Source organism: Anas acuta, chromosome 17, assembly GCF_963932015.1.
Source record: "Anas acuta chromosome 17, bAnaAcu1.1, whole genome shotgun sequence".
NCBI lineage: Eukaryota > Metazoa > Chordata > Aves > Anseriformes > Anatidae > Anas > Anas acuta.
This window is the reverse complement of record NC_088995.1, coordinates 13,642,085-13,660,285: the sequence shown is the minus strand read 5'-3', so window position 1 is coordinate 13,660,285 and position 18,201 is coordinate 13,642,085. Positions and strand designations below refer to the sequence as shown.

Genomic DNA, 18,201 nt, shown 5'->3' with positions numbered 1-18,201 from the left:
TAAATAAAATGTCTAAAGTCATTCTTCAAAGAAGACAAAAGAAAAAAGAGCTGAGGGAAAAGACAGCCATAAAATTCCTCCCAATTCTCCATAACATTTGCCAGAGGGGGGCCAACTCCTAGCCAGGGCCTAGCAGCAGGGGTGCCTGGCTGCTCCATAGAATCACACATCTCAAATCCCACACACAGGAGAAAAAAAAATAAAATAAAATATCTTTTCAGCTGGAGCCATCAAAAGGCTCTTTTCATTTATTAGTTACAGAGGTATCTTCCAGTTGCTGATTTCTCAGCGCTCTCATTTTTCTATAATAATGTTCTATTTGTTAGTTTCACTGACTCAAGCTCGTTGAATGGGATATACTCCTAGATAGCTCTTTAAAAATATAGAAAGTGAAATAAATGATCTCAAGCAGGATGTATGGGCTAAAATAATGGCTGGAAAAACAAGGCTGAATGAAATTGTCACATAAAAGATCAATTAATTGAGACACAATTACAAAGGTTTGGCTGTGCTTTTTTTTTCTTTTTTTTTTTTTCCCTCATTTTTATTTGTATTTCCTTTTTTCCTCTTAGGAAAAAAGGTTGCTATCAGTAAGACAGAACAAATATGCCATGTTTTATTTTGTGTATTTTTCTAGATTATTTTAATGTGAATGGTGATATAAAATGCTTTTCAAAAATACTTGTTGAAAACAGGGAAAACAACCTCCCAAACAATCAAGCCGAACAAAACAAATATATAATATGTTCATCTTAAGTGGTTTTTAGGTTTTACTTTTTAAAGGTGGCTATCCCTTGGAAAAGGTTTCCCCGCGCTTCCCTACTACCCCCAGCTGAGCGCTGCAGCAGAGGAATCAGGATGCATACAAATACTAAGAAAACAGGTTTAGATTAATGAAGAATGGAAATGCCCCAACACACTCGCTCTCACACACATACAGACACGCTAAAATAAATAAAGCTTTTTTTTTTTTTTTTTTTTTTTGCACATAACACTGCCTGCATTTGTAACATCGCTTGAGGAATCTAAAAGCGCCCAGGAAAGGTCAGCCCATAAGACCAATACTTTATAAGTGTGATCTCCTCGATCTGCTGAAAAGCCACAAAAAGCAGTACTGTGTTAAACAATGTATATGATGGCTTTTACTTCTAAGCAAAAACTAGCTGCATCTTCAGGATTTTCAAAGACAAACATCAGCCGGGGTTTGTTGTCCTTGCTTGGATCTATTTCACCCTTATCACAATTGAGGAAGCCAACAGTTTCCTTTCTAGAGACTGGTGGGGTATTAACTCTGACCCTGCGGGATTTGGTAGTTTCCAGGAGACTCCGTGTTCATTTCGATAAGAAGCAGGCACTAATGGAGAGGAGTCCGGTTTGTGGGGGCAAGCGTGAACAAAGAGAAAGATTTTCCTTCTTCGTTAATATGTTTGCTAAAATTAAGTTCAAAATGAATTAATAATAATAGTAGTAATGAAGTAGAGCTAATCATCTGACTTCTGATCACAGTGCTCCTGTTGGTGTGTAGAACTGTGAATTTTAGTTTGGCTGGGGATTTAACTTTCTCCTCTTAGCTCTGCTGGACCAATACGCAGCATTAATCTCAAAGTTTAACTTAAAAAGTAAGCACAACTCACTTTAAAATGATCTCCGTCTCCAAAATCTGTAAGTATCATTTCTATAGAGGATGAAGTCACTTTCCCAAGGGTATATCTCTATTCCTCGTAGGATTTCTTATGTAAGGAGGAAAAAAAAAAAAAAAAAAAAGCTACTTTTCGAGAGATGCCATACCGTGATTAAAACCATAATCAGGTACTTTTTCAGCTATCCCGCCTGTCCTGTTCAGTTAGGAATTCGAGACAAAGCACGACATTTGAAAACAGCTGAGATTCCAGGCTGAAAGCAACCGTATTTTATGACCCTGGCAGCAGAGAGTTTATAGCACTCGCCATAAAACGCAACCTCCTCCCCACATCCTCCCTGCTAAAGCATCGCCCGCCCTCCACTAAAGGCAGCCGGGGAGGCACCACCTTCAGCCCTCTCCTTGGGAGACACGGAGGCTGCGGCGCTGCTCTCCTGGCTCCCCTCCTACCTGGGCGAGGGAGGTTAGGCTGACGCCTTCTAGAGACAAATCTTGTTAAACTTTCAAGGGAGGGCAACGGGAGGGAAAGGAGAAAGGCAGGAGGAGAGAGAGAAACAAATGGGGCTTTTTCTAATCTGTGCTGATCAAGGAGAACCTGTAGGGGTCCTTAAGGAGGTTTCAAGGCGTTCCGAGTGATTGGAAAGTAATCACCGTGTCAGCTTTACCTTTCTCATGCAAAGTGGATGTCGTATGCGAGGCGGACCCTGCGCAGGTTTTGATTTTTTTTTTATTCTACTTCATCCTCGGCCTCAGCCGCCCCCTGAGCAGCCGGGCTGCTCCAGCCGGGCCGTCGCCGCCGATGCGGGGGGAGCGGAGCGGAGTGGGGCGCCCCCAGGCAGGCGCGGAGCCGGCCCCTCTCAGAGCCAGCCCCGGGCACCTTTCTGAGCATGGTCTAGAGATTTCCTCCTCCTTTACTCCACGCTCGGACAAGCCCATTCCCACCTCTCGGCGAGAAAGTGCGGAGCTGGGAGAGGCAAAGCCCCGAGGGACCCGCCCGAGACAGGGGCGCTGAGCGGCGCTGAGTGCTCGGACCAGGACGAGGAAGAGGAGGAGGAAGGGCGGTGGAAAAACGGACCGCAAAAGTGGAAGCCTGGGGACAAGAAAGTTGCCGGGCTCCCCGCAGTAAGTTTGGCGCAGCTGAGGACTGGGGGCGCTGCTCCCCGTGCCGCCCGCTCGCTCGCGGCGTTCCCCGGCCGCCCCCCTGCGCTGCCGCCGGGGCTGGGGTCGGGGTCGGGGCCGGGGCCGGGCGGTGCTCGCTGCCCCCGGCCCGGGCTATGCTGAGCTCCGCGCCGCCGTGCCCCACCGCCCGGCTCCCTCGCGAAGGCCGGGGGCCGTCCCGGGCCGGGCAGCAGCCGGGGGGCCGCTGAAGTGGCTGCCGCCCCCCCTGGCCCCCCGCCCGGCCGCCCCAGCGCCAGGCGCCCCTCAGAGGGAGCCGCGCTCCGGCCGCCCCAGCAGCAGCATGGGGCCGGGGGCCCGGAGCCTGGTGCGGGCCGTGTTGGTGCTGTGCTGCCTGAGCGGCTCCTGCGCCGGGATAAGCTCTATCGACATTGACCGGCCCGGTGACGGGAGGTGCCAGCCCATAGAAATCCCCATGTGCAAGGATATAGGGTACAACATGACGAGGATGCCGAACCTGATGGGACACGAGAACCAGAGGGAAGCTGCCATCCAGCTGCACGAGTTTGCCCCCTTGGTGGAGTACGGCTGCCACAGCCATCTGAAGTTTTTCCTCTGCTCCCTCTATGCCCCTATGTGCACGGAGCAAGTTTCTACACCGATCCCAGCCTGCAGGGTCATGTGCGAGCAGGCGAGGTTGAAATGCTCTCCCATTATGGAGCAGTTCAATTTTAAGTGGCCGGACTCCTTAGACTGCAGCAAACTGCCCAACAAGAATGATCCCAATTACCTGTGCATGGAAGCTCCCAACAACGGGTCGGACGAGCCACCCAGAGGATCCAGCATGCTGCCACCCATGTTCCGGCCACAGCGGCCCAGCGGTGGCCACGACCTGCAGCAGCACAAGGACAGCCTGAGCAGAACCTCCTGTGAAAACCCCGGCAAGTTCCACCATGTGGAAAAGAGTGCTTCCTGTGCGCCGCTCTGCACCCCAGGGGTTGATGTTTACTGGAGCAGGGATGACAAGCAGTTTGCTGTCATTTGGATTGCCATCTGGTCCATTCTGTGCTTCTTCTCCAGTGCTTTTACTGTACTCACGTTTCTGATAGATCCACAGCGTTTCAAGTACCCTGAGAGGCCCATTATCTTCCTGTCTATGTGCTACTGTGTCTACTCAGTGGGGTACATTATTCGCCTCTTTTCAGGTGCTGAAAGCATCGCCTGTGATAGGGACAGCGGCCAGCTCTATGTCATCCAGGAAGGACTGGAGAGCACTGGCTGCACCATTGTGTTCCTGGTTCTGTATTACTTTGGTATGGCGAGCTCCTTGTGGTGGGTAATCTTGACTTTAACTTGGTTTCTGGCAGCTGGGAAAAAATGGGGGCACGAAGCAATTGAAGCAAACAGTAGCTACTTTCATTTGGCGGCCTGGGCCATTCCTGCTGTGAAGACCATAATGATCCTGGTTATGAGAAGGGTGGCTGGAGATGAGCTGACAGGGTTGTGCTACGTTGGAAGCATGGATGTGAATGCCTTGACTGGGTTTGTACTCATTCCTTTGGCTTGTTATCTAATCATTGGCACTTCTTTTATTCTTTCTGGGTTTGTGGCCCTTTTTCATATCAGGAGGGTGATGAAAACAGGTGGAGAAAACACTGACAAGTTGGAGAAGCTGATGGTCAGGATTGGTGTCTTCTCAGTCTTGTATACAGTGCCCGCAACTTGCGTGATAGCTTGCTATTTTTATGAAAGACTTAATATGGATTATTGGAAAATTGTGGCAACTCAACAGAAATGCAAGATGAACAATCAGACTAAAAACTTGGACTGCACGATGAATAATTCTATTCCAGCAGTAGAAATTTTCATGGTCAAAATTTTTATGTTATTAGTTGTGGGCATTACTAGTGGTATGTGGATCTGGACTTCCAAGACTCTTCAGTCCTGGCAAAATGTTTGTAGTCGAAGATTAAAGAAGAGAAGTAGGAGAAAACCTGCAAGTGTTATTACAAGTAGCGGAATCTACAAAAAAACTCAACATCCACAGAAAACTCATCTTGCAAAATATGAATCAACGTTACAACCACCCACTTGTGTGTGAATAGTTTTTAGACAAGACTATATCTCACCTTACAGACTTACAAATGTCCACAGTAGCAGCCAGAAATTAAAAAATAAATGGTGCTTTTTTTTTTTTTTTTTTTTTTTTGTCAGAGGACAGTTTAATATCTCAAGGCAAAAAATGTCTCATGCTGAGTTCAGGACCTCGTGAAATACTGAAGGTAAATGTACTTATAGAAAGGTTTTCAGTGAAAGAAATATTGTGAATTAAAGCAGGCTCTTCTGTTATTAATTGTTAAGTACTTCATCCACCTCTCAGATGTTTAGAAGAAAAAAAGCACAACAACAAAACAAACAAACAAAGCGCCCAGTTTAACTTTTTTGTGTGTGTGTAGCTGAGCTGGATTTCTGAGTAACAAGGTATAGTGAAGTCTTATGGAGCAAAGACTTTCTTTGAAAAGTCCCCTAATGTCCCCGAGAGGCCTATCCTCAGATAGCAGGCGATCTCTGAAAGCAACTTCTGCGCTAACTTTGAGAGAGGGAGAGAGAGAGAAATCCTTTACAACTCATCTCAGCTTAGTGGGTTTGCAGTGCCTAAAAATAGGTTCAATCCATAATGCTCACCAATATTCTTTCACTAAAAGAGAAACTTCCTACACCAGACACAAACTTTATGAATAAGAATAATGTGCAATACATTTTTTTTTCTTACCATGACATAAAAAGAGAAACAAGTATTTTGCTGTACATAAAGACAACAAAAGAAATCTCTTAACAAAAGAACTAAGAGGTCTAGTCCTCAGAAACCCTTTAGTGTTACATTTTGTGGCTTTTTAATGGAAATCAAGCCAATGTTATACACGTTTGGACTGATTTGTGCAAAAAAAAAGGGGGGTGGGGGGAGGTCAATTCAAAGAGACCCAAAGGGCTTATTGACTCTTTCTATTGTTAAACAAATTCTCAGTATGAATAGATCAAGAAGCACTAGATTCTGCAAAGGGAAGCTTTGTATAGAGTGATGCTCTTTACTGTGCTGGGGGTGCACAGTTTTAGCTGTATATATTTGTAATATACAATTATTTTTCATGCTCCACTATTTTATTAAAAATAAAATATGTTCTTTAGTTTGATAATTTTGTGTGTTCTAAACTTTCTCTGATGTGCTTTGTGGTTAATAAATGTGTTTCTTCAATTATTTGATAAAAGCGCACTTTGAATACAATAGTTGTTATTACACTTGGCTGCAAGTATAAGCAAATAGAACAATAATTTGCTCAAAAGAACTTGCAAGTTGAAATTAAATAAATGGGTTTTGAAGTTGCATCTTTCTGTGAACCTCTGCAATTGAGAAACTGAATGGGAAGAAACTTCAGTGATGTAAAAAAGCTGCAGTCATGTAGGGTAGTACCATGTTTACAAAGCACTGAGATTACAACAATGATCCTTGGTTAACACCCCTTTCAAATTTGCATAGGGTATGTTCAGCATGTTAAAGATAGCTGGCTCACTTCTGCAGTTTGAATACACTTCAGTCTCTGCTCTTCAGGGAGATTTTTCTCTTCTAACATTACCGCATGTATCGCTATTATTTGGGAAAAGGCTTAGGGAAAGATCAGGAGAAAGAAGAGGGGAAATCTAAATATGGAATTAAAATACTTGTTTAGGAAAACTATGTGATTAAAATTGTAAATACGTTTTCAAAATATTTTTAGTGGAGTGTGATTTTTATGATACTGAAGTTTTCAATGCTGTTAACTAACAGGCTGTGTGACCACCTGGGGAGATAGTAATGTAACCTCACTTTCTTACACAGGCTTTTCTAGAAAACCCTTTATTGGGAACTTCATCACAGAGAGAGGTCTTAATGGACTTTGGTAGACTATGGATCACTGTGATGGTCACATTGCAGTGGCTAGGAAAGCTACAAAAAAATGACTTTTTTAGTCACCTGGTTTTTCAAGGTTATGTGCGGAGCTGCATGTATATATATATATACATATATATATATATATATAATTTTTTTTTCTTCTGTGTAGTCTTTTAAAGTGTTTCTAGTGATGACTAGGAACTCGAATGACAAAAATGATCTTGCAGGTATTATTAATCAACTCTATGTCTAAAATGTGCATGTGTGAAGCAGTTTTCAATATCAAATTTATCTGGGGGAAGTGGGGGGGATATTTTTCTGCCTTTGTGCATACATGCCACTGTTTGATACACAACCTGGTGGATGCCCTGGAAGTTAATCCTGACACAGCACACCCTCCTGGAGCCAAAGCAGGACATTGCACTTCACAAATACGCTTCTGAAACTACTGAATTAATGCTTTTGCATCTGTGTGTGTTCTAGTTAAAATCAATTGCATTAGATCCCAAGAAATACAATGTTTCCAAATAATATGTGTATTGCAAATTACTATAGGAGTCCTTAAATATGCTTTGTTATTCTACATGTCACCTTGTCAGTAATGTGTGCACCTTGCCAGCAATGTGTCTTCACACAAATTTCATCCGACGTAAAGGTTAGTGCTTGTTTTACTGGTGACAGATTTGTTTAGAGAATGTTTCACCATAAAATATGTTGCCCTCTGAAATCAGCATCTCACTGTTTTTGCTAACTACAGAAAGTTTCTTGCTTTCATTGTTGATCATGTGTTTTTGCAGTCTGTTACTAGGATTCTGGAAGAGAAAACAAAAAATGAAGAAAGATATTCAGCAATGGATGGACTCCTGCTGCCATTCTGAGCTTTATCAAATGTCAGCTTAGGCCCTTCATTGTCACCAGAGCAGAACTGCATGTTCTTCTAGGAAAATGCCACATTTGAATGCCTGGCTAGGTGCCTCATGTCACCAATAGATTCTTCCTAAACTGTAAACTAGGAATTTGGATTTTATTTCCCCTTTGTAGTGATTTTTTTTGTTTTGTTTTGTTTTTAATCGGTAAGCAAACTAGATTCTTCAAGTATATATTGCTGCTGCTTTTATTACTCCAGGACTAATGTACAGTAAATGTAACAGAATATGATGGTTTTCTTTAAGGACTTTAAGAATTAATTATTTCAAGAATTTTACTTCTTACTGTCCCATAACTCTGAAAAGTCTTAACATTTAATATTGAAGTTGCCACATAAGGAATTGGAAGCTTAGAGCTGTTAAGGGAAAGTGATACTTATTCTCACAAGGTGTCAGTGATTTAATATAGTATTATTAATAACTTAACAAAGAATGTTATTCTTGTCTTAGAAGTCTGCACATTAGTTAAAAATAATAGCAACCAAAAAGTCTTTGAGAAAATATCTCAAAAGTATTCTCTATTAAACATCTTTACTTTTCATGGTAATTTTATATTTCAGTAAAATCATATTGGTATTTTTATCTGTTGAATTTGTTAGGATTTTTTTTCTATGTACTGTCAAGGCCTATTGGGTATTTGCTTATTGGTAGATTTTTAAGAAAAGTATTTATATGCAAATATATTAACAATTCAGTCACTCCATAGGAAACTTGTTGAGGAAGGAATGCAAGTCCAGAACTTCCTTCTGGAGAGGATATTTTATTACAGTCTGGTGGTGCTTAACTTGATACTTTGCTCAGTTAAAAATATCAAAAAACAAAACAAAAAAAAAAAAAAAACAACAAAGCAAAACAAGCACACACAAAAAGACATTGTTAGTGTCTGCATACGCCAATCAAGAATCTAATGTTTGCCACATGGTTGTGTACAAGGGAACTGTTCTCTCCCATGGGAGCTGTAGATTACCCATGAGGGTAGAAATTTTCTCCAACTGTGTAGGTTAAGATGATGCAGGTTAGGTCTCAGCATTCAGGTAGCATCTATGTATGTTAGGGACAGAAGAAGACAGAAAGTTTGTTTTTTTGGAGAGGGTAATTTGGCAGAGTACTTCTGTTTATTGAATAGAGATTACTGAGATAAGAATATGAGATCAGCAAGGAAAAATTAGATGCAGGAAAAAAGAAATCACACAAAAGCTCTTCCATTTACAATAATATGCCTTGTTTCTCAGTAAAATGCCAATGCTGCTTATAAATAGAAAGGAAATTAAGCTCGGTACTCTCAAGGTTTTGTTTTAGGTATGACATATTAGGACACTTTGAAGAGTACAGTGCAAGCACCACAGTTGAAAGGATATGAGAAGCTCAATCAAGGAATGTTCAGATCTCTTATCAGATTTTTCCCAAAGTAGCGTTTCATATGTATGTTATTATGAAGCCATTATTCACATATGGCTGTCATCCCACGGCTTCAAACTATATGAAAAGCCAAGTAACGACAATGTCTCTAACATACACCCTTCTTATTTGAACACTTAAAATCTTTGGCTTCAAGGAGATAGTTCTGTAATGATGGGATATTATGTGCTCAGGTGGTCTTTTGATGACAGGTGGTCTCCAACAACAGATGGCCTCAAAGGAGGAACTTCAGTGCATTTTAGTTTAAAACATTTACACATTTCTTTAAAAAAAAAAAATTGAAATGTTATCCTTGTGTAATGTTCTTAAGTATTTTAGACAGAGTAGCCAAGTTATTAACACTGACAGATGATAAATCAGGGCATCCTTTAAAAGGTGGGTGATGGTGATTATGTGGTCTTGGAGCTTGCTTTGATCAGAAGTGACAGGCCTGTAAGGTCTGTGCCACTCAATCTCCCCTGGAGGGAGATCAGCACCTGTTTGCACTTTGAGGCTCCTCTACCTCCCACTGCCTTCCAGCACTATTTCATCTCTTCTAACACACTTGATGTTGATTGGCTTTAAGCAAAGTCATTATTCATTTACAAAACACTCCTTGATGGAGCTTGCTCAAAACTGTATTTCAGTAGCAGTGTTTGTGCCCTTACAGTTAAGTTTGTATCAACATTCCCATTATAAAAGCTTTATTTTCAGTGAACTACTGAGTTAAAATCAACCTGGGTGCTAATATTAACCTTGTTTCATATTTTGTCTAAATAATATTGCCCATGAATCAGTTCAGCTTAAGCTTTGTGTATCTTTACATGTTGATCCAGAAGAGACAATATATTATTAGGTTTGTAAAACAAATGGGTTCTGGTATGGTAGATTAGATTTTAGCTTAATAAATACTGTTTCAAATAGTTTTGTCTTAATTTTTGAATGGATATTTATAGAAAACAGCACAAAACAAGGCTTTGACTTCACTAAGGGGCATGTGATAAATCACAGAAATTAGTATCCATTGGTTATTTAATGTTATCTATGTAACATTAGACTTTGATATAGTCTTACCAACCTAGATGCAAATACACACTACAGTCAGTGGTATCTCATTAGTTAATTTTAGTGTATCTGAGAACAGATGTGGTTCAAGCCCAATTCTGCTTTTCCTGTATTGGCAAAGTTAAAGCTTTGGGGAGTGGTACATCAAATGCAGGACCGAGCAATCATTGTATATCTTGGTAAGGCATTGTTTAAAAAGGAATTCCTTCAATTTGTTGTCACTTGTTTCTTCCTTCTATTCAGGATCTCCGCATAGATCAGCTCCACTGAAATCAATTGGTGTCCAACTAATTTCAGTGTATGCTTTGAATCAAACTTCCTATCTCAGGGAAAGCACATGCTACAGGAAAAGTCCTTAATTTGACTTTTTTTTCCAAATCAACATTTTTTTTTACAAGTGCTGATAATGAAATATTCATGATATGAAAATAAATAAATAAATAAATCAGTGAGTTGAAATTATTTAACTTAGTTTTAAAGCATGCTATTATGTTAGATTGCACATAGCATGTTCCAAAACCAAGTGTTATTTCAAAATGAAATTCAGAAGTATTGGGTGTTGATAAAGTTGAAATGGATTTTTTTTAAAGTTTATTTAGCATTTTTTGAGAGTACTTTACTTAGATTTGTTGCAGAATGCTCAATGTTAATAGATCTGCATTTCCTGGCAGCAGAAAACCCCTTCAAAAAATCTTCAGCCAATTTAAATGTTTGCTCAAAAGCCTTTTGTCACCTTTTCCAAGTAGTCCTGGAGTATCAATGGGAGCTGAGGATGAACAGCAACATTTTGAGTTGAGCCTACAATGTGCTCCTTGTTTCCTCCTTTCTTCCCTGATCATCACTTCCCTTCCCTTCCCCTCTCTTCCACTGCTGATCAGCCTTTCATCATCTGCATGTGACTTGCCTCCCTTATCCTCCTCTCAAGTGATCCCGTCCTTTTAGTCTCTAATCTGCCCACACACAGCTTTCTGTGGTACTGGCCCATAGGTGGGACTGCTTTGAGCTTTTTTGTTCAATATAAACGAAAATATATTTCAAAACTTGTGTTTTATCTCTCTTTTTGGATAAGGAATGTGGTAAGAAATGGAGGTTCAAAGTCCTGAGCTACCAAAGGTGCTGATGAACACAGGAGACTATCAAGAAGAGACTGCCAGTTCTGAGCAGGCGCCTTAAACGTGAAAATATTCTTGCTGAGGACAAGCAATGCTTGGTTCTGTCTAGTACATTAGTTATTTTACATTTCCTTTATATGAGACTAATATCTATCTGTGTGAAATTACAAACAGGAAAGAAAGATAAGATTAGATCAATGGATAAAGGAGGAAAAAATAAAAGAAAAAAGAAAAAGCAACAACAACAAAAACAAAATCAACGACAAACTACTTGCATGCAAAAGCTTTTAGCCCAAGGAGAAGCTTCCTCAAAGCTTGCAAGTTTTTCCCAGTTATACCCAGCTGGACTAATAGAGGTATTTTATCTGCCTTTGACTTCTCTTTCTTGTATCCTTAGTTCCTTACATTGCTTCACTTAGAGCTATGCTACAGGCAGTAACCATGAGACTCATTTTGACCTTTGTGGTTCTTTAAACAAACTTTGAAACTGGACTATGACTACTTTGTTTTATAACATTAGAAGACATGGAATTAAAGTCTGTACCTTTGATATTCTTTCAGCTACATCATTTTCCACCTTGTTAAGAGTTTAGTGGAACTTGTCAAAATCTTTTTATTTTGCACTGTCAGAATTTTTTCTTGTAAATTAATTTTTAAGGAAAGGACAGCTTTCTATTGAGGCTTCAGGCTTTTTAATTACTATAGTTGTGGTTTTTTTTTGAATCCAAACATTTTTATTTTTATTTTTAATTACATGAAAGAACTTTCTTTAGGACACTGATTTCAGTGATGAGATAAGACGGTTTCCCAAGATTTCTCATCCTTATGCATCAATATCTATACAGTCCTTTAGTTTCTTTAGAATGCCTTTTGAAGTTATTCATTGAAAATTAGTAGAGAATAAAACCCAAGTTACATATCTACATGTGATTTTTATGCTAACTTAACCTGATCAATTTGAAACCAGATTAAAAAATAATAATATTTAATCAAATTGATGCAATTCCCAGTGTAGTCATGGTGATAAGTGTAAAGTCAATGTCAAGGTCAGAGCACTGGACCAAGCAGAGTAAATTTTCGGAACCACAGAACTCAAGTCTCGCTTTAGATGGCTTTGAGCTTGTAAATATCCTTAGATGGTTTTAGTAGTTTTCCTTCTAAAAATTTTGGCAATTGAACTGAAGCATAATGCAAGGACCATGAGCATAACACATTGTACAACTCTATTTTTTTTTTTAATGGTAAATGTGCTACTCATTTATGGAAAAAAAAAGTATTGCTGAGTTTGGCTTATATATTCACAAACACAGCTCCCAGATTACCTAAGCTTTATGCTTTCCTTGTGATGGCTGTAAAGTTACTTAGCACAAAAATTGTTGGTAACACCAGCATGTTACCAACAGGGCAGACAAAAGAAGGGACAGACAAAAACATTTTCCTAGTCAGCTCAAGCTGGTGTTATGTTTTTTTGTTCAGCTGGGTTTTGTTTTTTTGGGGTGTGTGGTTTTGTTGTTGTTGTTTTTTTGTGGGGTGTTTTGGTTTGGTTTGGTTTGGTTTTGGGGGGTGAGGGCCAGGGGAGCTATGTAAAACTTTATGCTTTCCTCAGTGCTGTCTGTACAGCTCAGCTCTTTTGAATTCCAGGTGGTATGGGACAGACAGGTAAATATAATTTGCTAGTTCTGGACCAATCATATCCAAAGAATCATACAGGAAATTGAATTAGCAAGCATAAGCCTGTCAGGCTTTCAGTTTAGCTGGTCTGGAGCTGTACTTAAGTCCCTGAAATCTTTGCAAAACTTTTGAAGTGTACTGATTGCTGCTTTTAACAGTGTCCACATTTGTGCAAACTATAATGCTTTACACCATTTGGGAATTGTCCTACAAAGTAATAGTTGTAATCCTTGGTTATGTATTTTGCTTTGTTTCTCTCTTTCTGTTGAGATAACAACTTAATACGTGGACCAAATTTTGTTTTGTTTCAGTCTGCAATAACTCTTCATCCTTGAGAACTGTAAGAGAGACTTCTGAATTTTATATGCTATAGGGTTGTGTTAGATAGCAAATTTTACAATAATGTAAATATTGGGTGAGTGCATCTTTATGGAGGGAATTGAAATTTTTCAAATTGTGTGTTTCTCTAAACAAGAAAGGAGAAAGAATATTGAGCATGGATAGTAAGTAGGTTAAAGATACTGCGAACAGAGCTATTGGAGAGGAGGAAGCACAAACAGCCTCAAGGGAGTTGTCATTATGTAAGTCCTAAAGCAAGAGATTCACAAACTCAACTGCTTAATTCTTTTGCATTAATATAATCTGGTTCCCAGGAGCTTTGTTTTCCATCGTACTGCTCTGACCCACTACTCTCCTCACAGATCAGAAGTGACATTCAGAGATCATTTAATGATTCCCCTGGTTATCATGTGGTAGTGTAGCAATGTTTACAGTGGAATCTGATTATTTACTTTAACGCATGGTATTTTGCACAATTACAATGGAAAAGTATGTTACATCTTTTGATATGCTGAAGTTGCCCACCCATGGTTTCGAAACAAATTACAATGCAATAAAGGTTTGAAAAATAACTTCAAACCTTTATTGCCTATAACTTCAAACCTTTAGAACTTCAGCCATTACTGGTTTTGTTAATTAACTTATCTGGGGTAACAGGTTCTTCTGCATGTTGCTTTGAAATTTCCACCCTTAGAGCCCACAGAGTTTGGACTGTGAAAGGATGTTTTATGCAGCTCTTTGATCAATTTTGAAAATTAATCAGAGTCCTTGGTTTGCAGTGTATGATAAAATGAAAATTTTAAAGGCACAAAAAAGTGTGTTCTTTATGCCTTTTTTTTAACATCCAAGTTTAGCTTTGTATGAACTACTGAAGATTAATGACCTCCAAACAAGGTATTTAATAAAACAATAGTACAGGAAACACCAATGAGATTTGGGGATTGCTGTACTGAAAGAATAAAGTGGAGATCAGCCCAAGAATGACTGGATCTGGTCAAAGTGTTTATTTATTTCTGCCCATGATTATGAGAAGCCACCCTTTTCTGGAAGTGCACTTATTGGGAAAATGATGAAATGGAACAACTGTGAGTTTGTCTTCCCTTCCTCAGACTGCTTTCATCCTCAGGGTTTCAGGCATGACACAAAGAACACCAAAGCAGAATCACAGCCAGAGTGAATACTCAGGAGACCATATACTCTCTCATAAAAAAGCATATTCAATTTATCTATAAATATTTTGTGTCTCCTAGAAAAGCAAAATTCTGAAAGCAGTATTTTAGAAATTATTTTGAGAACTCCAGCTTTTGTTTCCATTATACAGATCCTGCACCCTTATGTCAAACTAATGATCTTATTAACTTGAAAATCATAGGGCTCGAAAGGGCTGGAAAGGTCATAATGACCTTCAAGTGAAACTTCTTGAAATATTTTGACATGGGTTTGTAGCTTTCATCTCTGCACTGCAACTCATGCAGACTGAAGATCTCCATTGCGTGGTGTTGATGTGATTTCCAGTCCCATGTTAATCCTACAGGACCCAGTCCACACCCGCGGAAGGATTCCTATTCGCAGACTGAAGAGCATCAGAATTATTTTCCCCCTCCATCACTCACAGTGTGAAGTGAAGTTTTAGATATCAACAGTGGCAGCAACAGGTTCGGGCTTTATGTATGCTTTTGTATTGGTTCGAAGTAATTATGAAGTAGAAGCTGTTTCATTTTGACAAACACTGTTAACATCCCTCTTCTGCAAGGAATCTCCATTTGACTGCGTGTTCCCACCTTCTTGTGTTAATGATCACTGGTCAGCTGGGTATTTAAAGCATCAAAGAGCTGCTGCTTGAAGTGCAAACTATCCATGTCTACAGCAAATCTCAGAATGCAGGAGACTGACTTTCTGGATCCTTGTTTGATGTGCTTAACACAACAGACCTATCTACAAGTTGGCATTTAAAAACGTCAACAAAAACAAAACACTTAGTTTCATTTACATAACAAAAAGTTCCTTGGACTTGCAAGGAGGCTCCGTTGAAATGCACCCTTGTTTCTGTCATTGATGGGAGAAGGATCTGTCTAGTCTGGAGCCTGACCTCTTGTCTCATACACACAGCAAATGGTAAAATTTCAATAAACGAAATCTTTTCCTTCCACAATAAAAAATACTTTAACAACAGTAGGAACTGCAGGGGCACTATTATTATGTATTTTTTCTATGTATTCTTTTTAAAGGACTGATCCTATGCAAGCTTTGCAATCGATTCTAATACAGAATCAGATTGTAACTGATGTAGAAAGCTACAGTTTGTAATAAGGTTTCAGTAATAACCTGAGTCACTTCAATGAGTAATTCATGACTTGTTTTTCCATGACATCTGTTCAAAAACCTACCATATTCAAATAGTTGTAATTTGTGAGTAGTAACTGTAAATGACAAACTATTCCTGCCTATCATCACAGTCTGACAATACATAAAACTCTCAGCATGACAATATTGAATATGTTGATTTCAAATCAGGAAACCATGTTTCAAGGCAGGTTTAATCTTCTAGATTTGTATTTTAAACATATAAGTAGTGCATTGAGAAACTATGCAGTGAGATTTTTTTCTTTTGCTTTTGTTTACAAAGAAGGCCTCTCTAAATTACCTCCTTTTAATTCCGGTCATTTGCAAAAGTAATTCCTGAAAACAACAAAACCAATCTGCAAAGCAAATTCCCAAGCTAACAAGAGCAGTTCAAGTCAGGAAAGAGATGGCTGGTTTCTGTTTGTTTTCTGTGTTTCCCATGGGATGAGTGATGCATGGTTAAATGTATTACTGGTATATCTCAGACCTTTGCTGAAAAATAAGTGGTAACACAGTAAAAGTGACAGTAAATTAATCACTTAAATATATCATCGCATTCCATAGGAGAGAATTACAATGAGCTGGGCCCTTGGGTAGGGCCCAGAACCATGAAGCAGCAACTAAACTGAAAGCTCAGAATTTCATGAATTTGGGTCTTCTCTCTTAGATCCTTTTATGGCTTCAGTTACTGCAATATCTGATCACCTCAAACTATAGCATAAGATAATCTGATTATTAACACCAAAGCTGTATCATCCTATTAGAGATAGTGAACTGCAACTCAACAGAGTGCAGACAAGTCGTTCCCAGACAGCAAGGCACGAACATGTTCGAAGAGAGGCACAGCTGAATTGCTGCAGGCGCCATGGAGCGGCTGACTCACAGAGGGATTGGGGGGGAAATTACCCCGAGTCAGCTGAGCTGGAAGCCACAGTTTTTAGATACAGCATCAACAACATCTTGCATCTGCATGAAGCTGTGGTTCCCACAGGTGCTGTGGAAGAGGTGCATTGGGAACACAGCAGAGGCAGAGTGTCACTGTACTTTAGGACCAAGATAGGGCTGACTGATGATATCTGGCCACTGTGATACCAGTTCCAGAAAATTCATGAAGCCACCAGACCTGTTATCTCTCACAGGGGCAAGCTGGTATCTTGGTGGGGTTCCCATTTCCTCCTGGATTCCTGTGTGTAACAAGGAGCCAGCTGTTTTGTATAAGGGCAAGACTGACATCTGTGCTGGCTTCTTCATCTTCCAAAATTCAGCAAGAACCAAACCGTGCATTATCTTGCAGTCTTAAGATGTAGGAGTAAAGCTAAGGCTGAGCAAGAGGAAGGATATGGGTTTTGAAGGGGAAGTTGGAGTGGTAGGAGCGGTGAATATCTGCTGTGTAGAGCCTGTGCTATGTCTAGCTCCTAAGTCAGATCACAAAAGTGACTTGAGGTAGCTGATTGCATAAGCACAGTGCATCATTCACTTAAAGAAAAGAATAAATTATAAGATAAGTTTACAAAGTCTATTCTAGGTCTTGTTTCCCATATAGAAATCTTTAAAACATGTTAAAAATGGTGTAACCGCTATCTATTTTATTGCAGTACCTGTAAAAGTGCTGTAGGAAATTTGAGTGTGGGTTTGTTTGTTTGTTTCTTTTTATTGCTGTTTCTTTGCTTGTTTTTTTTAAAGCTTTGTTCATGAACCTTGCACAATCTGGGCACTGTGCTTCAGGAGAGCCTATGCCAATCGGAAACAGAACTGATGGAAAAGTATCTTTTCCTGTCAGTTAAGAATTTTGTCAGTGAGGAAAAGGAAAAAAATGAACTATTTTTCCTTTTAACAGCTCCACCTAGTAATTAGGCCACACACCCTAGGTGAACATATTATGGACAAGAAAAACTGGCCTTTGTGATCTTAATAACTGCAAAAACTGGTATGACTTTGACTTCAGCAGATGAATAACATTCATGAACACAGGAAACACAGATCACCTATAGAAAGCTCAACTTACATTTGGGAGGGACGAATAGTAAAAGAGCCTTATCACTACAGATTTGCCTGTTATCACTGTGGTTTGAATTGCGCAAGAGAGGGATGGGAACGATGGCCCTTTACACCCATCAGTCTCCACCCATGGCAGCAAGGTGCTAGTGGAATGTTAGGCATAGGAGATAATTAAAAGCACTGTAATAACTGTACGGAATGTGTCATCCCTGCCCGCAGCTTCACCATCTTCTCAATTTACACCCTACCCTTTTCTTTTTGCTCCACCCAAGTTTTGGTTTCCTTCACCCACTCATGACTTTTGTGCTATCATTCCATGCCAGCTGAAACAGCCTCCCACTTTCTGTTGCCTTTCATCCAGAATTATAACCAGTCTGTTCATCATCACACTGATGTATGCATAATGAGGAAATTCATGAAGTTAACAAACATTGATTAAAAGAGTACCAGCCATAATCAATATCCTATTAACAACTGACCGTGATGTATGTGCAGGTAGGATAGAAAGTGGACTCTGTGATACAAAATGAGCTGGACACTGAAGTTTGTGCTGATCCTATTACAGAGGACAGGATAGGTGCGACTGGTTTATGACATGGATATCTGCACCACGCTTAGAATAACATGTGACTTGGAGCCACCGAAACTGATTCTTGTGGAATCAGC

General features: G+C 39.8%; 2 protein-coding genes across 2 annotated transcripts in view; both read left to right on the top strand.

Moving 5' to 3' along the window:
- PIWIL1 (piwi like RNA-mediated gene silencing 1) overlaps positions 1 to 18,201 on the top strand; it is a 133,469-nt gene that overhangs the window by 26,686 nt on the left and 88,582 nt on the right. The gene's annotated exons all lie outside the window — the stretch shown is intronic.
- FZD10 (frizzled class receptor 10) lies at positions 1,972 to 5,949 on the top strand. Its single transcript, XM_068653972.1, has one exon. It carries the CDS (start codon positions 3,099 to 3,101, stop codon positions 4,854 to 4,856), a length of 1,758 nt encoding a protein of 585 aa, XP_068510073.1. The 5' UTR covers positions 1,972 to 3,098; the 3' UTR covers positions 4,857 to 5,949.